This window comes from Canis aureus, chromosome 11, assembly GCF_053574225.1.
Source record: "Canis aureus isolate CA01 chromosome 11, VMU_Caureus_v.1.0, whole genome shotgun sequence".
Classification (NCBI taxonomy): domain Eukaryota; kingdom Metazoa; phylum Chordata; class Mammalia; order Carnivora; family Canidae; genus Canis; species Canis aureus.
The window spans coordinates 71,073,918-71,100,257 of NC_135621.1; the positions used below are offsets into that span (position 1 = coordinate 71,073,918).

The 26,340-nt window shown below is 43.6% G+C and overlaps 1 protein-coding gene and 1 long non-coding RNA gene across 7 annotated transcripts in view; one reads left to right on the forward strand and one right to left on the reverse strand.

Moving 5' to 3' along the window:
* Nucleotides 1-21,294, reverse strand: part of NFU1 (NFU1 iron-sulfur cluster scaffold) — a 28,290-nt gene extending 6,996 nt beyond the window's left edge. Inside the window, exons 1-5 of one of the 6 annotated variants that reach the window (XM_077915709.1) lie at nucleotides 21,187-21,294; nucleotides 18,627-18,727; nucleotides 11,899-12,034; nucleotides 6,420-6,486; nucleotides 1,029-1,143 (exon numbers count right to left, since the gene is read on the reverse strand). In XM_077915709.1, the coding sequence (XP_077771835.1) occupies nucleotides 1,029-1,143; nucleotides 6,420-6,486; nucleotides 11,899-12,034; nucleotides 18,627-18,727; nucleotides 21,187-21,245 (478 nt within the window). In that variant the 5' untranslated portion in view covers nucleotides 21,246-21,294. Of the gene's footprint in view, nucleotides 1-1,028; nucleotides 1,144-6,419; nucleotides 6,487-11,898; nucleotides 12,035-18,626; nucleotides 18,728-20,289; nucleotides 20,585-20,612; nucleotides 20,793-21,186 lie in introns of those variants that run through there. The other 5 variants (XM_077915710.1, XM_077915708.1, XM_077915711.1 and 2 more) reach the window with 5 other exon arrangements.
* LOC144324341 (uncharacterized) lies at nucleotides 20,468-25,229 on the forward strand. Its single transcript, XR_013389883.1, has 3 exons — nucleotides 20,468-20,597; nucleotides 22,225-22,379; nucleotides 23,079-25,229. It is a non-coding gene; the product is annotated as an uncharacterized LOC144324341 (long non-coding RNA).
* The last annotated feature ends 1,111 nt before the right edge of the window (nucleotides 25,230-26,340 follow it).

Genomic DNA, 26,340 nt, shown 5'->3' on the forward strand with positions numbered 1-26,340 from the left:
TTACCTTTAGGAAAACTAAAAATACAGATAATCCCAATTATGCTACAATACACACACAGAATTCTGACAACAATGTAAATAAAAATTATCAATGTTAAATTATATTAACTTTGAATCTTTTTAATAAAAAAATCAAATATAATAAAACTAAAACTCTCTTATGTTGGGCATCTGGTGGCTCAGTCAGTGAGCATTGGACTCTTGGTTTCAGCTCAGGTCATGACCTCATGGGTCATGAGATAAAGCCCACACCAGGCTCCACACTCAGCAGAGAGTCAGCTTGAATGAGTCTCTCCCTCGGCCCCTCCTCCCACACACAAGCACACATGTTCTCTCTCTAAAATAAATAAATAACTCTTTTTTTAAAAAAAGGCAAAAAATTCTCTTACACCAACAAACCTAAGTTCCATTCCCCACTATCACTTCCATAAACAATCACTATCAGAATTTAGCATTTATCCTTCTAGTATATTTACATTAAATTTATTATATAATACGATCTAGCAATTAACCTAGAACTACATTTTTTCAGAATGGTTGTATATATATAACATACATTGTTTGAAGTTTAAAAAACCAATACCATATATTCCCTGCAGAGACTTATAGTAAAAGTTCAAAAACAAACCAGGTTTACATACATCTCTGGAAACAGAAAGGGGAAACTGATGGATGGGGTTTGTGGGGTTTGGGTTGTCTTTAATGTTTTATTGAAAAATCAGTCTAAAACAACTATGGCAAAAAATTAACCTCTATTAAATCTGAGAGGAAAACAAGTTGGAAAATTTTTGTAATTGAAAACTTCAGTTTTGTATAATATATTCAATTTATATACAAGTTTTCAAAAATGATGAAAAAAACTAGTATATGTGAAGTTTTGTTCCCTCTAGAATTGGTTCCAGATCTAAACATGGTACAACGACAAAAATCTGTATTCTCATGACTTCCAAAATCAAGAGAAATGTGAAGAAAGTAGGAAAAAAATGTTTAATTAGATTAAATATGAATTACCCAGCACAGTACCTTACCTGCTTCTCCTGAAGATGTTTCCTCAGTAACTAAGGGTAAGCCAGAAGCAAAGAAATCCATGATTGTTGCATAAATATCTGGTTTCAGTAAATTCCAGTCTAACTCTTCGCTTTCCTGTAAATATTTAAAGGAAAATGCTGTATTTCTAATCAAAAGCAAAGACTAATACAAAACAATACTTTGTATCTTTTAAAAATCTTTTCCTATATACATCCTATACTGTGTAACAACAGCAGGCATTTCTGGAGAAGACCTGTCAATTCCAGTCCTTAATGGATCTGGCTTATAAGGACGTTTGGAAGATATAATCTTAGAACATTCCTCATACATTCATCCATTCATTCATCAAACTTGTATTAAGTGTGCTGTAGTACCATGTCTTGTATAGGGAGATATTACAATGATTAAAAAATACTTTTTTTCATGAAGTGAAGAAAATTAAAATATTGAATGAACTCAGTGATTAAAGAAAATGACCAAGAGAATTCCTACTCTTTTAAAGGAAATAGGATAGGGTTGTTTGATCAAATATACAAGATATCCCACAAGTATCCAAAAACTTCAATTCACATGTATTACTTAAGAGAACTGAAGAAATTTAAAGACAAAACTGGAGAACATTAACATTCTTATCTATAGCTGTTGTGCTAGAGGACTTATGAACCTCCAACGAGCCTGGGATCCTTTTTTTTTTTGTTAAAGATTTTATTTATTTATTCATGAAAGACACAGAGAGAGAGCGAGAGAGGCAGAGACACAGGCAGAGGGAGAAGCAGGCTCCATGCAGGGAGCCCGATGTAGGACTCGATCCTGGGACTCCAGGATCATGCCCTGGGCCAAAGGCAGGCGCTAAACCGCTGAGCCACCCAGGTATCCCCCGAGCCTGGTATCCTTAAAAAAGAATAACTATGTCACTTCTATGTCTGGCCAACTAGTTGATTCCATTTTTTTAAAAAGTGGATTATTAAATACCTAGATAGTACTATAACTAAAAAGAGAAAGGGAGCATATTTTCTTTTAGTTTTTTAAAAGAGAGCTCTTTAGGAGGAAAAACTATTAGATGCAGTCCATTTAGATTCTCAGGGGGCTGTTAGCCAGTGGCTATACTTAAATACTATTAAAAATGAGAAAAAAAAAATGAGTCCACATGCATAAAGGGGCTATTTTTGCCATGGATTAAGAACCCAGCTAACTCTGGGAAACGAACTAGGGGTGGTGGAAGGGGAGGAGGGCAGGGGGTGGGAGTGAATGGGTGACGGGCACTGGGGGTTATTCTGTATGTTAGTAAATTGAACACCAATAAAAAATAAATTAAAAAAAACAAAACAAAACAAAACAAAACAAAACAAAAATAATATGCAAGAGTTCTGTCACCAGATTAGACTCCCTAGACCGTAAAGTGCAGGTATCATGCCTTTGGGGTCACTGTGTCTTCAGTTACCAGCATGCACACAAGAGTGCTCAATAAATACATTGAAAGAATGAATAAATGAATAGACTGAATAAAAAAAAAAAAAAAAAAAGAACCCAATTCAGGGTGCCTGGATAGCTCAGTCATTTGAGCATCTGACTCTTGATTTCTTTTTTTTTTTTAATTTTTAATTTATTTATGATAGTCACACAGAGAGAGAGAGGCAGAGACATAGGCAGAGGGAGAAGCAGGCTCCATGCACCGGGAGCCTGACGTGGGATTCGATCCCAAGTCTCCAGGATCGCGCCCTGGGCCAAAGGCAGGCGCTAAACCGCTGCACCACCCAGGGATCCCTTAAACATTTTTTTTTTTTTAATTTTAAGCATTTTTTTTTTTTTTAAATTAGACTCTTGATTTCAGCTCAGGTCATGATCTCGGGGTCCTGGCATCAAATACCATGTCGGGCTCTGTGCTCAGTTCACAGCTTGAGATTCTCTCTCTACTCATGTGCATGCTCGCTCTTTCTCTCAAATAAATAAAATCTTAAAAAAAAAAAAACGATTTAGACATGGTATTCAGAAGACAAGATAAATGAGCACTTCTATGGATACAAGAGCAAAACTAGTGAGTGCCTTAGTGACTGGGAATAGGAACTGGTTCTGGATAACACTTTAGTAACTTATTGGGAATATGGATCAGAGGGCTTCAGATCTTCAGGAAGTAGGGGCTCTACTGAGTAGGAAAATAGTGGTAATAAAAAAAAAAGAAAAATATTCCAAAGTTATCTGAATGAGAAAAAAAGGCAGTACATAAGCTTCAAACACATTTACTCATTTAGAAAAAAGTAACAGGAGTGCCTGCTGGTTCAGTCAGTAAAACATGACTCTTGATCTTGGGGTCATGGGTTCAAGCCCCATGTTGGACACAGACCTTACTTAAAAAAAATTGGAATTATTAAAGTTATTTCAAAGGATAGAAAAATAGAAAACTGTCTGTACTCTGCTAAAGAAATAAATAATTCATTTTTAACAAATTATATATAAAATACTCATTTTTATGAATATACCTGTAAAAAACATAGAATATTCATTTTAATAACAAATTATATATAAAAAGTCTCTGAATTATCAATTATAAATCAGAAAAGGAAACAGGTAATAGCTGAAGGTATCAGGTAGATGAAATAGTGCTTACAAAAGGTAACTGAAAGAAAACAAATCACTATTCTACCTGTTAAATTTCAATATATGCCCTAACTTAAATTATTATTTATTAGTTATGCTATTTTACTTAAGAAAAAATAGTGGGGCTGGAAACATTCCAGAAAGAGTAATTAAATTATGAATAAGGAAGGAAATAAAAGCTGACTTACCAAAATCAAGTCAAAGAAAAAAAACAACTCTGTAAGACACACTCACATTTTCATCTAAAAAATTTTTACATGCCATAGGCTGTATTTAAAAGGACTAAAAAAAAAAAAAAAAAAAAAAAAAAAATCTTGTTATTTTAACATAAACACATAGGGCAGCCCCGGTGGCGCAGCAGTTTAGCGCCACCTGCAGCCCGGGGTGTGATCCTGGAGACCCAGGATCGAGTCCCATGTCAGGCTCCCTGCATGGAGCCTGCTTCTCCCTCTGCCTGTGTCTCTGCCTCTCTCTCTGAATAAATAAATAAATAAATATTAAAAAAAAATAAAAATAAAAAGTAAATAAAATAAACACATAATTTGCCATTTATAAAACGAAGACAAGAATACCTAGTTTACCTAATTAAATTAGATGATATACGTAAAGCACTTCTGTTATGTAAATGCCATACCAGACACGTTGGAGATATTAAACAAAATTGGTCCTCGTTCACCCTCAAAAAATATCAAAGAAAGCAAACTGAAGAATACCAAAGATAGGTCAGATGTCTCTACACTGGTAAGCAAGTGGGATTGGTCATCACGGATTTACTCACCACAGTTCTATTGGCAGAAACCCCTCAAAGCCTGAAAATTCAGTCTATGAAGTCTTATGTCATTGCTTCTTTCTACAAAAATTTCTTGACGTGCATACCATGTGCTAGGCATTGTTCTAGGTGAACTTAACAAGATGGGCAATCTCTATCTTTATGGAGTTTACATTCCAATGTAGGAAAGACACATAATAAAAATCAACCAAAAAAAAATGTGACTAAGTGATAAGTGCAATGAAGACAATAAACAGAGCAATGAGCTCCTGGAGGGAGAGCCACTTCAACCAATAGGGGTAAGGGAGGGCTCTGTGAGAATTTAGAGCTGGTAACACTTTAAAACAACAGGGAAAAACATTTTACATTTGGGAAACTTGTAGGAAAAACTAGAGCCAGTGGGACTGCCACCATGGAGGAAAACTAATTCTCCTCCACACATAGAAAGCTGTTAAGAGAATACTGTACTGGACTGTTTGTAACACGTCACTGATCCAGTCCACTTTTATCAGTTCTATCAGTACATCAAGAACTCAGAGTAGGGATCCCTGGGTGGCGCAGCGGTTTGGCGCCTGCCTTTGGCCCAGGGCGCGATCCTGGAGATCCGGGATCGAATCCCACATCGGGCTCCCGGTGCATGGAGCCTGCTTCTCCCTCTGCCGTGTCTCTGCCTCTCTCTCTCTCTCTCTATCTCTGACTATCATAAAAAACAAAACAAAACAAAAAAAAACCTCAGAGTAATCCTTTCAAACTTCTTAAGTACATAAAAAGTTTTGATTCTGACATAATCTTAAACAAGTGATTCAGTTAGTGATACACATCAATATCACTTATCATCACTTACCATCAATACACACAATCAACAGACCTAAAAGTGAACATAGTTCCAATTTAAACAGTCCATTTCCCATTCATCTAGTAGACTTAAAAACAGAACTGCCTGGGCAGTCCCGGTGGCTCAGCGGTTTGGCGCTGCTTTCAGCCCAGGACCTCATTGATCCTGGGGTCCCAGGATCGAGTCCCACGTCAGGCTCCCTGCATGGAGCCTGCTTCTCCCTCTGCCTCTGTCTCTGCCTCTCTTTCTGTGAATCTCATGAATAAATAAATAAATCTTAAAAAAAAAAAAACAAAAAAACGGAACTGCCTTTTCTAGAGGATACCACCTCAGCTGTTGGGAAATGGGTAGAATGGTTAGACGGACTTTCTGACATCCACAAGTTAACAGGTGCTGCAGAACACCACAGTCCACTGCTCCTATCTGTGAAGTTCTGAAGTACTGCAGCAGATGTGCCATGACTTAAGAGCCTGCTTTGAAAGCAGGTACACATTCATTCTGTTGGTCAAATATATAAACATAGTTTGATTATATCTGTTTGCTTCTCTTTTTACTCTATCATTTTAAATTAAGAACTACTAAAAATATCAAAACCACCAATAAAATCTCAAGTATGAAAGAAAAAAAAAAAAGAATTAGTAAAAATAATACTTGGAGCCTAAATTCTAGTCCTGCCCAGGTTGAGTCCTGGCCCTGCTGTAGGATATAAAATACTGGACACAATTCTGTATTCAATCCTCTGAAGCTCAAGTTTTTCTCTTTTAAAAAATGAGGGATTTTTGGGCAGCCCCGGTGGCTCGGTGGTTTAGTGCCGCCTTCAGCCCAGGGTGTGATCCTGGAGACCCAGGATCAAGTCCCACATCAGGTTCCCTGCATGGAGCCTGCTTCTCTCTCTGCCTGTGTCTCTGTTTCTGTCTCTGTCTCTCTCTCTCTGTGTGTCTCTCATAAATAAATAAAATCTTTAAAAAAATAAATAAATAAATAAAAAATAAAAAATGAGGGATTTGGACTATAGTTAACTTCAAGTTGAAAATTCTATTTAACAATTAACTGGAAAAATAGAAGAAGTAAACAATTTGAGATTTTTAATAACAATATGTATAAAATACACTAAGAAAGAAAATTTTGGAGATGAATGTTAGGAAAAATTAACAGAACTTGACACATTATTTTATATAATCCTATGTTTACCTTTGTGACAGTGATGAAATCTGGTCCAAAAAAGACACTTTTTACACCTTCAATCCTAAATAACTGTCTGTGAATAAATAAAAAATAAGAGGTAATAAAATGCTTTATTATAGAAAAGTTTAAACACATACAAAGGTAGACAGAAAAGTAAAAGAACCTTTAACATATCATCATCAACATCAATAATTCATGGCCGACAATTATCAACTCCTAGCCAATCTTGTTTCATCCTCTTACCCTAAGATCTAGCAATCCCACTCTTAGGTATTTACCTAAGAAAAATGAAAACATGCTCCACAAAGACCTGTATATAAATCTGTATAGCAGCTTTATTTATAAGCCAAAAAGAACGTTTGGAAATGTCTATCAGCTAGTGAATAACTGAACAGACAGACTGTGTGTACCTGTAAAATGCAGTACTACTAAGCAATAAAAAAGAATAAACTACTGGAACATGCAAAAATAAGGAGGGCTCTCAAAAGCATTAGGCTAAATGTAAGAAGCCAAACACAAAAGACTGTAAGGTGCTATTTATATGAAACTCTAGAAAATATACAACTATGATGGCAGAAAGATCAATAGTTACCAGGGTGACAGATGTGTTAACTAATTTCACTGTGGTAAGCATTTTGCAAGGCACATGTATATCAAGTCAGCACACTGTATACCTTAAACTTACACAATGTTTTACATCAATTATATCTCAACAAAGCTGGGATTCATTACCCTGAAACAAAATAGTTACCACCATATGAAAGTGAATCAAAAAGATCCTATGGGAAGAGAAATGAGGGATTTCTGCAGTGATAAAAATGTTGCATATTTTTATTTTACTGGTGGTTACACAATTTTATATATTTATCAAAACTCTGGACTAGGGATGCCCGGGTGGCTCAGCAGTTTAGCGCTGCCTTCAGTCCAGCGTGTGATCCTGGAGACCGGGGATCGAGTCCCACATCGGGCTCCCTGCATGGAGCCTGCTTGTCCCTCTGCCTGTGTCTCTCCCTCTCTCATGAATAAATAAATAAAATCTTAAAAAACAAAAACTCTGCACTATACACTTAAAATTGACGAATTTTATTTCATGTAAATTATACCTCAATAAAATTAATTTTTAAAATCCTCTAAGAGGGGCAGCCCCGGTGGCGCAGCGGTTTAGCGCCGCCTGCAGCCCAGGGCGTGATCCTGGAAACCCTGGATGGAGTCCCATGTCAGGCTCCCTGCAGGGAGCCTGCTTCTCTCTCTGCCTCTCTCTCTGTGTCTCTATGAATAAATAAATAAAATATTAACAAAAATAAAAATAAAATAAAATAGAATAAAAATAAAATCCTCTAAGAGGAGGAGGGGAAGATTATTATTTGGAAAGTGCCTACATGGGCAGCCCGGGGGGCTCAGAGGTTCAGTGCTGCCTTCAGCCCAGGGCGTGATCCTGGAGTCCTGGGATCGAGTCCCACGTCGGGCTCCCTGAATGGAGCCTGCTTCTCCCTCTGCCTGTGTCTCTGCCTCTCTCTCTGTTTCTCGTGAATAAATTTTTTTAAAAATTAAAAAAAAAAAAGGAAAGTCCCTACAAGGGATTTTGAAATACATCTTCCTTCCCCAATCACTGGTATATGTACCATACCTAGTATTACACTCCAGAGCAATTTCCTTATCCCCTTACCCCTTATTAGGAATAAAAGCTGACACACTCCAAAAAAGGTTACAGTTTACCTTTTCTTTGTCTACCATTGTAAGAGTATTATTGGAATTACTAATTTGAAATTATTTAGGAATTTATCTAAAAAAATGTCATCTGGGTTCTCTAATTCAATATTAAACCTACAAGAAGTTACAAGGTACCTGGCTGCATAGTATTGATCCAATAAACCCAAGCAGACCTATATATAAGTAGGTCCGTTGACTGGCTCTGTACACCTGCACTGTTATGAAAGCTTTTTTCTCAAATTAAAGGACCATACAGAAGAATCAACTCAATATTGGGCCATATCATGGGGACTTTTAGGCAAGACTACATAGGTTCTAAAGAACCTAAAGAAAGAAAAAGCTGAAAAGGAGTTTCAAACATGATTACACATGCTTTGCCATTTAAGTTACTTTTCTTGGAACAATTTCAACTTTTACAATGTCGAAAATAAAATATGATACCCGGAACTGAACACATATGCCAAATGCAGTCTAACTTACACAGAATATAAAGACTGTTGCCGCTCTTGGGCTGGACAAACTCTTAAAGTTTGACTGACTTTTTTGAGTACTGCATCACATCCAACATAACAAACTAAAAAGTCAGATTCTTCTATCCCACAATTGTGCTATTTGTTTTAAAAATTTAAATAACAAGCCTTAGTATTTGTTCCTGTTAGAATTTAGCTGACTTGCTTTAACCTATCATTTCAGCCTACTGAAACTTTTTTTTTTTTTTAGCCTACTGAAACTTTTTAAACATTTCTCTGAATTTTGCCACCTAACATAGAAGCGATTGTTCCCATCTGAAAACTGGTAACTATCACTATCAACGTCGCAGATAAAGAAATGTATTGAATACACATGCCAACTACAGAGATATTACAGATACTACAGAGCCCTCTTACATGTCACTAGAGACAGACTTACACTGTGCTTAAATTTGTCTTGTATATAGGATAGTGAGAAATAGGTCAAATGACTCTCTGAAGTAAGATACACTACTGTTTATTCTTATTTATTCGGTTACTCATTCATTCAATAAATATTTCAAAACTTACTGAATATCACACTGTACTAAGCACTAGAGCTAGAATGATGAGCAAGACAGACTGGTCTCTGTTTTCAGGAAGCTTACATCTAGCTTACAGTAAAAACATTCTCTGTTAAAACAACAAAAACAAGATTAGTTTTGCTTGACTGAAGATAATAAATTCTGAGAATTCAGGAAATGAGCTGCTTTCAAAAGACTAATTTGAAAAGGGCTTTTGCCAACTAACATCTGACAGGAATAAGCTCCAGCTAATCTGTAACTGAACAGAGTGTCTTTTTCACTTTTATATCCTTTTAAATACAAAATACATAAATTCATTCTTGATGTAAACATTTCAAACTATTCATACAAACTGAAAATGCCTCTTGACCACCCCTCCCCCAAATCTACTGTTATCACTTGGGCATACAGTCTTCCAGACCTTATGTTAGTATAGTTTTGGGTTTTTATATACATAATACTCATACAGTACTCAGTGTTCTGCAACATGCTCTCCTCACTTAACAGTCTCTTTCTTCTCTTTTTTTTTTTCTTTCTTTTTATTTTTTAGAGAGGGAGAGAGAGATGGGGACAGAGGGACAAAGAGAAAGGGAGAGAGAATCTTAAGCAGTCTCCATGCCCAGTGCAGAGCCTGATGCAGGGCTCAATATCACAACCCTGAGATCATGACCCAAGCTGAAATCAAGAGTCAGACGCTTAACTGACTAAGCCACCCAGGCACACTAACAGTGGGTCTTAGAGGTCAGCCTATGACAGTAAATGAGGGTTCTTCTCATCATTTTTAATATCTACAGACTATGGACAAACGAAGTTTATTGAACTCTTCCTACTGATGAGTATTTAGGTTGTTTCCAATTCGTTAACATTACCAACAAAGCTGCAATGAACATCGTGGTACCAACTTGTATATGTATGTGGATGTTCTTTAAGGCAGTGTTTTTCAACTCCACTAGTAACTTGTAAAATCAGTTAGGTATTGATCTGGATTTTATGGAATATAATAAAACAGAATAGAATAAAGAAAATAAGAAAGGAAATAAGAATATATAATGTCAGGGTGAAAACTGTACCATCGAATATGTACAAATTATACGTTCATCTACATGTATGTATATACTGGTTTGTAATATAAAATGTTTCTTACTGTGGACTGTAAAAAAAAAAGTATGAAAAACAAATGCTCTAAGGTATATCATGAGAAGTGGCATGTGTAGGTTAAAGGAAAGGCACATTTTTATTAAGGAGAAATTTTAGAAGGGAAGCCTGGGTGGCTCCATCAGTTAAGAGGCTGGCTCTTAATCTCTGCTCAGATCTCAGTCTCAGGGTCCTGAGTTCAAGCCCCACACTGGGTTCCATGCTGGCCATGGAGTCTACTAAAAAAATTTTTTTAATTAAAAAAAATTTTCAAATTCCTGAGATGAATATATTTCTGGCTCTTCATATAAAATGGCTGTGTGTATAGAAGCAGTTATCTAGGGATCCCTGGGTGGCGCAGCGGTTTAGCGCCTGCCTTTGGCCCAGGGTGCGATCCTGGAGACCCGGGATTGAATCCCACGTCGGGCTCCCAGTGCATGGCGCCTGCTTCTCCATCTGCCTATGTCTCTGCCTCTCTCTCTCTCTCTCTCTGTGTGACTATCATAAATAAATAAAAATAAAAATAAATAAAAAATAAAAAATAAAGAAGCAGTTATCTAAGATTTACTTTCCAAATACCCCTGGCAATCAGTATCAGGCTAATGTAAATTAATGTAGATTGATCTAATACATCTTATTACAAATAATTTCTCTAGCTATTACTAAAGAGGTTTATTCCAGTAATTTTATTGTCCTTTATCGTCTGACCTACATTTAACATGTAGTGAATTTAAAAACTGTGTCTAAATATCAGAAAGGGAGACAGAACATAAAGACTCCTAACTCTGGGAAACGAACTAGGGGTGGTGGAAGGGGAGGAGGGCAGGGGGTGGGGATGAATGGGTGACGGGCACTGATGGGGGCACTTGATGGGATTGGCACTGGGTGTTATTCTGTATGTTGGTAAATTGAACACCAATAAAAAATAAATTTATTATAAAAAAACTGTCTAATTGACCAGTTTTTTAAAAATCATGCCAAATCTAATAATTATTATTATTTATAGTTCTGAATGGAATATTTTAGAAACTGCTCCATTTTGAAACATCCAAAAAATTCAGTTATCCTTAAGAAAAAAATGAACTTTTCACTTCTTTTTATGAACAGTTTTAAAGATTTAGAATGGAAATTTATGTTATCATTTTGATGAACTTTCTTTAAGTGAAAATATAAAATCTTAGTCTTGCTATAGATCTCTTTTTTTTTTTTTTTTTAATTTTTTATTTATTTATGATAGTCACACAGAGAGAGAGAGAGAGAGGCACAGACACAGGCAGAGGGAGAAGCAGGCTCCATGCACCGGGAGCCTGATGTGGGATTCGATCCTGGGTCTCCAGGATCACACCCTGGGCCAAAGGCAGACACCAAACCGCTGTGCCACCCAGGGATCCCTATAGATCTCTCAAATACATTACTTTTCAGGAGAAGGGTTTCCTAATATCAACTGTTATTTTTCTTAAATCTCTTACCTGAGAAGAAAATAAAGCATTCTCTACACTGAAAACAGTGCAGTGCACCTAAAAACGCAATCACTAAATGAGGCTGCCTTACCCCCAAAGTCAGTTATTTATGTTTCTTGGTAAAAACAAATGAGAAACAGCAATATACCTAGCCAGAGGGGAGCGAAATGCTGCAGCTGGTGTGGGAAAATCCATGGTCCTTGTCTCAAGAACTGGTTTTCCTGGAATAAACTTTAAACTGTTGGGATTTGGGGTATCTTGTGTTTGAATAAACATGTGTCTCACTAAAAAAGAAAAAAGAAGAAAAAATGTTATTCCAGAAAAAACAGTAGTTAACTTTATGGACTATGATGTGCTCATTTCAAAGAATCAAAAGAAGAAAAAAAGAAAATAAGGTTTTATTGCTCAAGCTGACGAAATAGTTTTTAAAGACAACAAAGAACTTTATTGATACATTTAGGATAAATGCACTGAATTTTATACGAATACTGATTATTTAGTTTTGTTACTCAACAGACTCTAGCAATATCCTACTTTTAACTAGGAAGGTATATCATCATTCAAGAGTCTTCAATGTATTTTTATTTGAGGACTTAGCACTAATGTTATCATATTCATAAATCATCACTATGATATTAAAAACAGTAAAATGTTACATTTTCCTCTTTCCAAAGTGCTTCTGTTTTTTTAAGAGATATATTTATAACAATAATAATATTTTGTGTGTGTGCTTATTACCTGCCAGAGACAGGGCTGAGTGCTTTAAATGTATTTGAGCCTTTAAAGATCATATGAAGAAACTCCGTATTTTCCATTTTACAAAGGAAGAAACTGAAGCTTAGAGTTAAGTAACTTGTCCAACGGTATAGACTTAGTGACGTTATAAATCATCATGTAGGGGCACCTGGGTGGTTCAACAGTTTAGCACCTGCCTTTGGCTCAGGGCGTGATCCTGGAGTCCTGGGATCGAATCCCACATGGGGCTCCCTGCATGGAGCCTCCTTCTCCCTCTGCCTGTGTCTCTGCCTCTCTCTCTCTGTGTCTCTCATGAGTAAAAAAAAAAAACTCTTCTAAATAAATAAATAAATAATATAAATAATGTTTAAAAAATAAAATAAATTATGTAGGGAACCTATGTGAATTACTTTCTGGAATATTTTAAAATTATCTTTACAGGTTCTTCTTTGTTTCCTCTAGGGCCAGTGAATTCATTAAATGAATAAAGAAAGAACAGAATCTTCCATTTCCTACCTTGCTATTATGATAACAGCTTATAGGACAAAAGATAGTACTAGGGTTTAATAGTTTTAAAACAGGTCCTGATTATTTATTACAAAAATAAACTTTCTAACCAAATCAAACCAAACCAATTCTCATCTTAGAGCAATATACTGAAAAAGATTAATTTATTGAGCAGCTATCATGTGCTAAGCGCTCTCTGTGAATGACACCATTTAATCTTTTCATTCTCTCAAGGAAACACTATTCTAACCCTGTTTTATAAATAAAGAAAGTAAAGCTTTAAGTCACTTAGCTAGTTAAGAAACAGAGACAGGATTAAAGTCCTGCCAATTTCCCACCATAGACTTGCTTAACCACTAATACATACTGCTACTCCACACCCAGCATAGTGCCCAGCATAATAGGAAAATATGTTTAATAAATCAGGGGATCCCTGGGTGGTGCAGCGGTTTAGCGCCTGCCTTTGGCCCAGGGCGCGATCCTGGAGACCGGGGATCGAATCCCACGTCGGGCTCCCGGTGCATGGAGCCTGCTTCTCCCTCTGCCTGTGTCTCTGCCTCTCTCTCTCTCACTGTGTGCCTATCATAAATAAATAAAAATTTAAAAAATAAATAAATAAATAAATAAATCAGTTTTCCTATCCTGTCACAATCCTCATATCATAGCTGAAGAAAAATAGTAAAATATCAACCAGTAGCAGTTTTATTTTAAATTAGAAAGAGATTAAATTTGGCAAAACGTGATTTGTATGAAAGTGGCTTTTTGGTTTGTTTGTTTGTTTTTTTACCCATTATAAAAGATTATAACTTCACAGCTGAGAGTAGTTTTTTTGCAACTTGCCAAGCAGCCAACTAACCAATGCTGAATTATTTCCTTGGTGAAGCAGCATCTAAAACTAAGTCCCATATATTTTTAAGTCTCTGTCCTATAAAGGTATCAATTGTGGCTTGGTGAACACACAAATCTTAAAAAAGAGAAAAATTTAAAATGATAACTTCAAAGTCCAGATACTCGATTTAAAATATTTTTATCTCTGACGAATAAATTCCTCTGAAAATCTGTTACATGGGAAAAAGTTTTCAGATGGAACATTAAAGAAAAGACTGCCAGCAATTTCTGTAAATATAAAGACAATGAGGTTCTTTTAACTTGGTTCTACTAACCAATCATTTCTTGAGGCCTTTCTTAATAATTTATTGGTAACCAAGTTCTCCACACACATTAAGCATTTTACCACAATATTTGAAGAATTAAATGGCACTTCTCTCCTCAATTCATTTATATAAAACTATACATGCAGAAAGAAAAGTTTTTAGAAATACTTGAAGGTACATCAAAAACCATAAGGTAACTAGGAATAAACCTAACCAAAGAGGCAAAGGACCTATACTCAGAAAACTGGAGAAAACACTCATGAAAGAAATTGAGGAAGACACAAAGAGATGGAAAAATGTTCTATCCTCATGGATTGGAACAAATATTGTTAAAATATCTATGCTACCTAGGGCAATCTATACATTCAATGCAATCCCTATCAAAATAACATCAACATTTTTCACAGAGCTGGAACATAAAATCCTAAAATTTGTATAGAACCAAAAAAAGACTCTGAAGAAACGTTGGAAAAGAAAACCAAAGCTGGTGGTATCACAATGTCAGACTTCAAGCTCTATTACAAAGCTGTGATCATCAAGACAGTGTGGTACTGGCAAAACAACAGACACATAGATCAATGGAACAGAAGAAAGATCCCAGAAATGGGCCCTCAACTCTATGGTCAACAAATACTCGACAAAGCAGGAAAGAAGATCCACTGGAAAAAAGACAGTCTCTTGAACAAATGGTGTTGAGAAAATTGGGACAGCCACATGCAGGAGAATGGAACCAGACCATTTCCTCACACCACACACAAAGATACACTAAACATGGATGAAAGATCTAAATGTGAGAGAAACCCATTAAAATCCTAGAGGAGAACACCACAGGTAGCAACCTCTGTGACCTTGCCCACACCAACTTCTTGCTAGACACGTCTCCAGAGGCAAGAGAAACAAGGTCAAAAATGAACTACTGGGACTTCATCAAGATAAAAAGCTTTTGGGACACTGAGTGGCTCAGTGGTTGAGAGTCTGCCTTTGGCTCGAGTCGTGATCCCGGGGTCCTGGGATTGAGTCTCACATTGGGCTCCCCGCAGGGAGCCTGCTTCCCTTCTGCCTGTGTCTCTGCCTCTCTCTGTGTCTCATGAATAAATAAAGAAAATCTTAAAACAAACAAACAAACAAACAAACGATAAAAGGCTTTTGCACAGCAAAGGAAACAGTCGACAAAACCAAAAGACAACCAACGTTTGCAAGTGACATATCAGATAAAAGGCTATATCCAAAATCTATAAAGAACATATCAAACTCAATACTCAAATAACAAGTAATCCAGTCAAGACATGGGCAGAAGACATGGAAAGACATTTCCCCAAAGACAACATAGGCGTGGCCAACAGACACATGAAAAAATGTTCCACATCACTCAGCATCGGGGAAATACAGATCAAAACCACGATGAGATCCCACCTCACAGCGGTCAGAATGGCTAAAATGAACAGGTCAGGAAACGACAGATGTTGGGGAGGATGTGGAGAAGGGGAGCCTCTTACACTGTTGGTGGGAATGCAAACTGGTGCAGCCACTCTGGAGAACAGTGTGGAGGGGCCTCCAGAAGTTGAACACAGAGCTGCCCTACGACCCAGCAGCTGCACTGCTGGGGATTTACCCCAAAGATACAGATGTAGTGACCCAAAGGGGCACCTGCACCCCAATGTTCACAGCAGCAACGTCCACAAGAGCCAGACTATGGAAAAAGCCCAGATGGCCAACGACAGACGAATGGATAAAGAGGAGGTGTGTTGTGTGTATGTATATGTGTGCGTGTGTATATATATATGACATATATTATACATATATAATGAATGAAATCTTGCCATTTGCAATGACATGGATGGAACTAGAGGGTAATGCACTTAGTGAAGTAAGTCAATCAGAGAAAGATAATTATATGATCTCACTCATGTGGAATTTAAGAAATAAAACAGAGGTTCATAGGGGTAAGATAAGATGAATTCATAGGAAGCAAACTGAGGGTTGCTGCAGGGGAGGTGGATGGGGGATGGGGTACCTGGGTGATGGGCATTAAGGAGGGCATGTGATGTAGTGAGCACTGGGTGTTATATAACCCTGATGAATCACGGACCTCTACCTCTGAAACTAGTAATACATTATATGTTAATTAATTGAATTTAAATTTAAAAAGGAAAAAAAAAGAAATACTTGAAGGTAAAAACTGTAAATGTGGGATGTGTGGCTGGTGCAGTGAGAAGAGCATACAATTATTGATCTCAGGGTCACAAGTTCAAGGCCCACATTGGGTGTAGAGATTACTAAAAAAGATAAATGAATTTTAAAAACTTAAAATTTAAACTTAAAAAAAATTTGAGAGTATCATCTATATAAACTGTTGGAAGTAGAAAATATATGACATCACAACATCAACTTTCTCTTTTGACAATGAACAAAATTACTTCAAAACAGTAATTTGACTAGGTAGTAACAAAATCATTCCAATTATAGTCTAAGCTGGGTTTAATTAGGTATTTCAGAAACCACCACTGGTCCATCACCCAGAAGGATGCCCCTGAAAGTGTCCTAAGGGTCATAACAAAATAAACTAATCTAAAATAATTTTTCCCATCATGCCTGGTACTAATAGGTAAATAGGTAGGAAGAAAATCACCCCAAAATATACATTAATAGTGTTTCAGGTCAGTATCTAAGACTAAGATCAGTGGGTTTCCAATTTGAAGAGCCTGATGACCACGTAATTCCATCCTACAAAATCGAACAGTCCAACTAAAGTAGTTTACCATGCTGAACTACTCAATACTTATGCCTAAATTTTTATTCTATGATTCAAGGAGACAGGCAAGGTTTTCCTCTTCTTCCCCCGGTTTACAGGGAAGGTGAGGTCTCTACCTCCGTCCAATTCATGTGGTTAGCCAGAGTCAGCTACCTGCCAGAGTATGGCCACAAAGTGTTCAAAGTGGTGATGGGAATGGGAGACGGTCCCAGAGCTGAATCCAAACTCTTACAGCTCCATGAGCACACACAGCAGACATTTATACACAGACACGACAGACAGACACACGGAGACAGCTCCCAAGGTTCCCTAACCACATGACATGGATTACATTTCAATAATTTTCAAATCCTGTTTTCAAACCTATTTCCAATATTAATGAAAATAAAAGCACGTAACATCAAGAAAAATGTCACAAAGCTCATAACTAATTTGTACTCAAAAACAAAAAAAAAACTATGTTGAAAGTTCTATTTTCTAAGGCTTGGTTGAAAGCCAGAAATTTACTGATTTTAGGTGTATTCTTATCAAAATAAGGAGGCACCAGCTTAAAATACATGATTTTTTGAAACAAATCCACTTGTAACTTCTTTTTATAACATTTTCATTTCATAAATCATTTTTCTCAAAAAGATTTTATTTACTTATGGGGCACCTGGGTGGCTCAGGGGTTGAGCATCTGCCTCCGGTTCAGGGCATGACCCTGGGGTCCCAGGATCAAGTCCCACAATGGGCTCCCTGCAGGGAGCCTGCTTCTCCCTCTGCCTCTCTCTGTCTCTCATGAATAAATTTTTTTTAAAATCTTTAAAACGATGTTATTTATTTATTTGACAGAGAGCACAAGCAGGGTAACTGCAGGCAGAGGGAGAGGCAGAGGGAGTAGCAGGCTCCCCGCTGAGCAGGGAGCCTTGATGTGGGGATCCATCCCAGAACACGGGGATCATGACCTGAGCCAAAGGCAGATGCCCAACCAGTTGAGCCACCGGTGTCCTCAGAAATCATTTCCTGAGAAATGTTCCAGATGATGTGCTATTGAAAATACTAAGATTTCATGGGTCTATTGGACACTATGCTCAGGATTCTTTTTCTTTTTCTTTTGTTTTTTTTTTTTTAAATATTTATTTATTTATTTATGATAGACATAGAGAGAGAGGCAGAGACACAGGAGGAGGGAGAAGCAGGCTCCATGCCAGGAGCCTGATGTGGGACTCGATCCTGGGATCCCAGGATTGCGCCCCAGGCCAAAGGCAGGTGCCAAACCGCTGAGCCACCCAGGGATCCCCTTCTTTTTCTTTTTAGAGATGTATTTATTTTACAGAAAGAGAGTGAGTGTGTGCATACATGCACAAATGAGGAGAGGGGAGAGAGACTCTCACACAGACTCCCTGCTGGGTACGGTGCCTAATAATGGGGGGCTCACGGGGCTCCATCCCAGACCCTGGAGACCACCACTTGAGCTGAAACTAGTCAGATGCTCACGGGACTGAGCCACCCAGGTGATCCTGTGCCCAGTATTCTTGAAATCTAATGCCAATGATATGTGTAAGCAAATAATTAAAGTGTTGTGTTATACTAAAAAAAAAAAAAAAAAAAAAAAATGCTATGTTCCTTTTACGCATCAGACTAGAAAACTTACAAATTCTTATCTCTTATAATCCACCAAATTTTATTTAAGCACCGTCTCCTTAGCTTCTGAAACATAATTTGTTCTAAAAGGTGAAATTTTACCTGTGTTACATAAGGTTGCAGGCAGTGGGAAAAGTGGTCTTTGCACAAACTGATGCAGAGGCTGTTTCTTAATGGTGTCTGGATTCATCATCGCACAGAATCTACATTCAAAAACAAATAAAAACGACATTTCAAGAGATAATCTTTTAAGCTCAGTGTCTACTTCTTATATTTATAAAAAAAAATAATGATAACAACAAAGCTTAGTTTTCATCCTCCATCCACATTATTTGCACTTCCTTGGGCAAGCAACATCTGCAAACAGTTTAAGAACAAGAGCTCACGTGGAAATTTACAGCCTTGATAACTGAGTGTCACAGGATAGTGCAATACCCAGTGTAAGAAACAGAAATGCTACATTTGTGATTTATAACCTAGATTCTCAGACTCTTAGTGATGCATGAAGGATGCAAAGAACTACAAACTGTTATTTTTCTTCTTTTTTAATTAAAAAAAAAAAAAAAAAAAAAAAAGGGATCCCTGGGTGGCACAGCGGTTTGGCGCCTGACTTTGGCCCAGGGCACGATCCTGGAGACCCAGGATCAAGTCCCACGTCGGGCCCCTTGCAGGGAGTCTGCTTGTGTCTCTACCTCTCTGTGTGTCTTCCATGAAAAATAAATAAAATCTTAAAAAAAAATTCAAAGAGAACAAAAGTAAATATTGGGGAAGTCCTCCTCCCTTTTCTGTCTCTACCATATTTCCCTGGAAAAAAAGAGAACCAATACTACCTGTTTTGAAAGGTATTTCACACTTCAAAAAGTCTAATAGAAAGTGTACTATTCTTCTCCAAACTGCTAACGTATCAAACAATTTTTATATGCTTTTTGACTGGAAACCTCTTAAGCTGGTGTTTGTAACTTTGGTTATTTCACTGTATTAGAGAAGTATTAATGGGCTATTTTTTTGTGGCTTCGACAAAAAAATGAAGAAAGAAGAGAAAAATAAATATTATTAGGAAAGGGAAAAAAAATGCTTTAGTGAAAAGTTTTAGAGACCTTTAGAAACCTGATGCAAGTTACTTTAGGATCCAGTTCCCGGCAGCCTGGGTGGCTCAGTGGTTTATTGCTGCCTTTGACCCAGGTCGTGACCCCGGAGACCCGGGATCGAATCCCATGTCGGGCTCCCTGCACGGAGCCTGCTTCTCCCTCTGCCTGTGTCTCTGCCTCTCTCTGAGTCTCTCATGAATAAATAAAATATTAAAAAAAAAAAAAAAAAAAAGAGAATCCAGTTCCCTTTTCTTTTTAAAGGAGGCTCCACACCCAGCGTGGAACACGATGCCGGGCTTGAACTCAGATAATCCGTGTAAAGTGCTGACTGACATCGGTGTCAAGCCTTAGAGCAAGAGTTCCATAAATGTTAGCTACCATTATGATTATGTTATAGGCGCCCAATAATTAGTGGCGGAATCAAATTTAAGGTTTGGGCTGAAATCGCCTTCATCTTTAACTTACTGCCTAATAAACCTCGGCTGTGCTGTAACCTGGAAATACACTGAAGCCCGGCACTGCCGTCCCTTCCACCCAGAGATAAAGCAGCAGAGTGGATGAACGCGGGGACAGCGATGGGTTTAAGGTGATGAAAGTAGTAAAGGGGAGTTAAACCATCCCAGTAAGACATCTATCCAAACAGAACAGGGCAGCCGGGGGGCTCAGCAGTTTAGCACCTGCCGTGGGCCCAGGTCGTGACCCTGGAGACCCAGGATCGCGTCCCACGTCGGGCTCCCTGCATGGAGCCTGCTTCTGCCTCTGCCTGTGTCTCTCATGAATAAATAAATAAAATCTTTAAAAAAGAAAAAAAATAAAAAAAAGGAGGGGGCCTGCAAAAAGAAATCTTCCAGCAAGCTTAATGCATTTAAGCTTCTCAAGGACGCCATGAGCACGAAAGCTGCCAACGTTCACTACGTGAAACCTTCGGCCCGTCCTGTCCTTTTGGTCCAGAAGCAAAAATCAGGGCAGGACAGCTCCTTGGGTGGTGAGTCCTGTTCACCTGAGCAACGTGGGCAGGTGTCAGGGGAGGCCGCACTGCAGGCAGGTGGCTCGGGGGGCTCAGGCCCAGGGGCCCGGATCCTCCGCGCAGCCCCTGCCCTTGGAAGCTGTGACCTCCTACAGCTCAGGTCACGTCCCTTCCGGGCCTTCGGGGCACAGGAGACCCCCTGCCGTCCGCGGACACTCGGGTTTGTGCTTAAGAGGCCGGGGGGGGCTCAGCGCTGGAGACCGGCCCCGGCCCAGGCGTGACCCCGGGTCATGGGTTCGAGTCCCGCGTCGGGCCCCCGGCGTGGTGTGGAGCCTGCGTCTCCCTCCGCCCGGTCTCCGCCTCTCTCCGTGTGTCTCATGCATAAATACGTAAAATCTTAAAAAAAGAAAAAAAAAAAAAAAAAGAGGGAACGCCGGTGGGGGAAGGGGCCCGCGAGCCTCGCCGCGCTGCACAGGCCCCGCCCGGCTGAGCCCCGACGGCGGCGGCGGCCCCGGAGGTCGCTCGGGGGCACTCGTCCCCGCCCCGCCCCGCCCCGCCCCGCCAGGCCCGGCGGCACCGGGTGCGGAGCTCCGGGCTCGTCACCTACCGCCCACGCAGCCCCGCGGCCGCGGCCGCAGCTCCCCCGCGCAGCCCGGCCGCCGCCATCTTAGTCCGAGTGCGCAGGCGCGGGCGCGGGCGCAGGCGCAGACCGGGAGCGGGGAGGGCTCCGCGGAGAGCGCACCCTGCCGGCCGCGGGCGGCGCTGCCACCGGGGAGCGGGAGATGCGGACGCCGCTCCGGGACGCCTTTGCCCGCCTCGGCGGGAGAGACCCGCACCTGGTCCCCTGGCCCCACCTCCGCGGTAGAGACCCGCACCTGGCCCCCTGGCCCCACCTCCGCGGGGGAGACCCGCACCTGGCCCCCTGGCCCCACCTGCCCGCTAGAGACCCGCACCTGGCCCCCTGGCCCCACCTCCGCGGGGGAGACCCGCACCTGGCCCCCTGGCCCCACCTGCCCGGTAGAGACCCGCACCTGGCCCCCTAGCCCCACCTCCGCGGTAGAGACCAGCACCTGGCCCCCTAGCCCCACCTCCGCGGCAGAGACCAGCACCTGGCTCCCTGGTCCCACCTCCGCAGCGGGTCCGCAGCAGGCAGGTAGAGGTCCCAGAGACGCGGCGCCCTGGGACAGGCACGGGGACTCCGCAGGCAGGCGGAGCAGGGCATCACCCTCCCCTCCTGCTGGGGGTGCGCTCACAGGGACGATCCTCTGCAGGGTGCTGTCCCCCACCCCACCCGGTCGTGGCCGCTGGTCGGGCCCTGCTCGCCCTCCAGGCCCAGCTCAACAGCCGCCTGGACAGACTGACTGCCTGGGGCCGCAGCTCCCAGGGGTTCCCCCCTTCTGCAGCGAGAGGCCTGCCTTGTGCCCCCGGCCGAGGTGGACGGGGTCATCCGTCTGCAGGCTGGGCTGCTGGACCCCGTCATCTGGGACCCACCCCAGGGAGGACTCCCCGCCTGCACAGCTGCCCTTTGCCGTATCAACAGGAGTATTTGATGAGTTTCCAGAGTACAAAAGCCATTTCTGTTCAAAGTACAGAAGCCCATTAACTACTCTTCCAGAACTTTCCTTGAGTATTCCGCTTTCTCTAGGAGGACGGGTCTCAAGATGTGGACCTGAGCAGCCACAGAGGTAACAGCATCAAAAGCCGGCCTTAAACCTACTGAGCCACAGGGTCTGCGGGCAGGGGTCTATACTCGCTTTCAGCAGGACCTTCGGCTAGAGGTTGAGAACCACTGCTCTAGAAGTAAGCACAGAACTGGCTTCTGGACTAGAAACTCCCGTTGTTGGGCAGGTTGAAGCGACACCACGGTGGCCCGTGTGGCCCGGAGACTAAGGTGGGGGGTGGAGGGGGAGCTGCGGGCCTGGATGCCGCTGGCTTGGACACCGAGCAGACCCTGGCTCCGGGGCACGTTGCCTTCTTCCAGCTCTACCCGGCTTCTGCCCCGTCTCTGCGGTGCCGCTCAGGACCTCGGGGCTCCCCCCGCCTGCTTTCCTTTAGGTCCGGACCGAACAGGCCCAGGGGAGGGAACAGTCTCCTCCTCCTCCGGGGTTCCCGCCCAGAAGAGAAATCCTGCCTTGCCCCCATCTCCCCCAGCCACCACTCTTTTCTTCCCTTCAGAGCCAGATTTTAATCATTAGTGTTTCCAAGCTGCTGAGCCACCAGTCCCCCCTTCCCCCCTTCCCCCCTTCCCCCCTTCTCCCCCTTCCCCCCCTTCCCCCCCTTCCCGTGTCCTGCGCTCTCCACCCCCAGGCACCTCTAGTCAGGACCCTCTCTTTTTCCTTTTCGGCTCTTCCTCTCCTGAATCGCTTGTCTGAACGTAAGGTAGGGATATTCTCCCTAAATATCCTGCCTTGGGGGACTTCCCTGAGCCCCCCTCCCTCCCATCCGAACGGTCTCCTTCGTTGGTCTCTCTCTCAACACACCCTGCCTTTTCCTTTGCAGCGCATCCTCCCAACGTAACATGATGTATCCATCCGGGTGTTGATTTTTCTAACGGTCGCCTAAGACTTAGAGGGGCACGTGTGTCTCTTTCCTCCTGTGTCCCAGCACCTGCTGTGACACCTGGCACACGGTGGGCACTCGACCAGAAGTTGTTGAGCGAATGCAGTCACCCCACCCTTTGTCACACCCGGGACACCAGGTGTGACACCCCTGCGGACGCAGAAGGGGGGCCTGGCCTGGTATTGCACAGGCAGGGTGTGGCCGCCCCCCACCCCTCATCCCTGGAGAGCACCGTGGCCACCGGCACATGAAACCAGCGACAGCAGCGGGGGACAACTCAGGGACAGACGTCAAACAGCCTTCATCTTTTACTCCAAATGTGCTAGAGGAGGGGCGACTCCTTTAGGAAGAGGTGAAGCTGCCACTGTATGTCCCTGTTGGTGCCCCGCGCCTTCCCGTCTGTGTCCAAGGCACACGTGCACACACACCATAACCGATGGAAACTGGTATTTTCCCCAACACCATTTCGTGAAGGTGCCAGCCCTGCTCCATTTGTTGGCTAAGAAGGTTCCCAGACGGCGTGACCCGGACCAAACAGTCGTGGGTTTGCTCCTCCACCGCCCATTCAGCAGCTGCTTTTTGTTTGTTTGTTTGTTTTTGTTTTCTTTTTTATGATAGTCACAGAGAGAGAGAGAGAGAGAGGCAGAGACACAGGCAGAGGGAGAAGCAGGCTCCATGCACTGGGAGCCCGACACGGGACTCGATCCCGGGACTCCAGGATCGCGCCCTGGGCCAAAGGCAGGCGCCAAACCGCTGAGCCACCCAGGGATCCCTCAGCAGCTGCTTGTTAAGGACGGAACCTTCCGAGGGCGACCAGCGCGGTGCTGCTAAGGGAGGGGAGTCGGAGACGAACCCCCTGTGGTCGCACCCGCGTGGGGAGTCTGAGAAAACAAGCACAGGGAAGAAGAGTAGGAGAAAGAGATCGGGAAACAGACTCTTCACTATAGAGAAGCAGCTGACGGTGGGGGCGGCGGGGGGCTAGGTGGGGCCTGAGGGGCGCTGGCCGTGAGCCCCGGGGGTGTGCACTGCCGGACCCTATGCGCGGAACACTCTTAACTGGAATCACAATGAAAACTTCACAGAATGGTCTAAAGTAACTATGTTTTGATTAAGTGTCATCTATAATCCACGCCTGGTGTCACGTTGGTGACAGGTGCGCAGTCTAGCGCCTCGATCCCCGCGGGTGCTCGCGATGAGTGGACTCTGGGCCCGTGTCCCCATCCGCGCACCCCTCCCCCCGGCAGCCCCCAATCTCTTCTCTGTAGTTAGGAGCCTGGGCTTTCGCTTGTCTCTTTTTTCCTTGCTCGTTGGTTTTCGGCCAATGCGTGTTGAGCGCTGCCTGGGTACCACGTGCGGGCGCTGCGCTGTGCCTCCGGGTGGCCCGCCACCTGCCCCTGGTCCCCTTCCTCCTCTCTACCAGCCCCCGGACTTTGCTCAGTGGCGACGTCTTCAATCTAACAATAGTAGTTCAGCGTGGCATGCGGCTAGGGCGTTGGCTTGTCGCGTGGCAGCGCTCGGGCCAGGGGTGTCCCAAAGGGCCGTCCCGTCCTGCCGGTGCGGGAGGGAACACGGGTCCTCCCTGAAGCCCCAGCCACCAGCCCCCGGCTGCCACCCTCCCCGGGCTGCCTGCTGTGTGACAAAACAAGTCAGCCTCAGTTTTGCCGACGCCACTGGCCACACGGATGATCGAAATCTTTGGTTCGAGGATGTAAAGGTGAACAGAACAACTCGGGGTGTCAGGGAGCTCCCAGAAGAGAGGCGGGAATCAAGGCAGGAGGTTCCAGGGACAAAGTGCTAGACAAGGGCCGCGCAGGGCCCGGTGGCGCAGGTGCGGGAGGGGAGCGACGACCCGGGTGACAAGGGAGCCCGAGGAGGGCCTCCCTGGAGGGCCAGTTCCAGAGCGCAGGGCTCAGAGAAAAGTGAGCGTTAAGATGTTCCAGGTGGGGGGATCCCTGGGTGGCTCAGCGGTTTAGCGCCTGCCTTTGGCCCAGGGCGTGATCCTGGGGACCCGGGATCGAGTCCCATGTCGGGCTCCCGACATGGAGCCTGCTTCTCCCTCTGCCTGTGTCTCTGCCCCCCCCCGCCCCCGTGTGTGTGTCTATCATGAATAAATAAATAAAGTCTTAAAAAAAAAAAAGACGTTCCATCAGTGGGATGTTGGGCGCTCAGGCCATGACCCCGGGGCCGGCTTGTGGCCCACATGGGCTCCCCGCGGGGAGCCTGCTTCTCCCTCTGCCTGCGCCCCTGCCTCTCCCGGTGTCTCTCATGAATCAATAAGTAAAATAGTAAAAGAAAAAAAAAGGAAAGAAGGTGTTGGAGCAGCGGGGGCGTTGCCAGTGCCGAAGCGGCCCAGCCGCACAGCTCGGGTTCCGCGGCCTCGCGGCCTCTGGGGCGGGCACTGCACGCGCACTCGCTTCATCTTGGTCTTGACGTGGTCCCCAGGGCCTGGCCCGGAGGAGAGGCTCAAAATGCCCTCCGACGTGGGAGCGCCCGGAAGTCCCCTCCAACCGGTCACCTGCCACACTATTCGGTTACTTACATGCTCATTATTTACAGTCATTTCCCGTCTAGAGGGCCCAGGCGGGGAGGCCGGCGGCAGGGACGGGGCATCCGGTGCCCGCAGCAGCGCGTGGGGCCCAGCGCCCTGCTCTGCGAGCTGTGGGTGTGCGCAGCGGCCGCCACCGGCTGAGCGGGCGACAGAAAGGTGCGTGTGAGCAGGCCCTGAATTGTCACGGGATCACGACGCGGTTGTCCTCCTCTGTGAAACTCGGGACCCACTCGGGACCCACTCCGGACACGGCCGTGAGCAGCCGCGCGGCCGGGGCCTGGTCTACACCCGGGCCGGGTCGGGCGGGCAGGTCCAGCCCGTGGGTATCTGCCCGGAGCACCGACGAGGCCGCCGCGGGGACCGCGTCCGGGACAGGAGCCCTGGCGGCCGAGAGTCCGGCCCACGGGCCGCGGGTCCTGCTGTGTCGGGCCGGTTCCCGAAGGCTCTGCCTGGGGTTCGGGAGGGGCCTTGAAGCCAGGTGAGCCCCAAACGGAGAGGGTGGCCGTGTGACAGCCCCGGGCCGGGGGGCAGGGAAGCGGGAGGAGGGCCGCGCGGGCGCCTCGCCTCCTGGGGCTCCCGGGTCAGCCGGGTCAGGGCGGGGAAGTAAATAGGGCGATGGTGGCGGGACACACGCTGCCCCGAGGCCACGGGGCC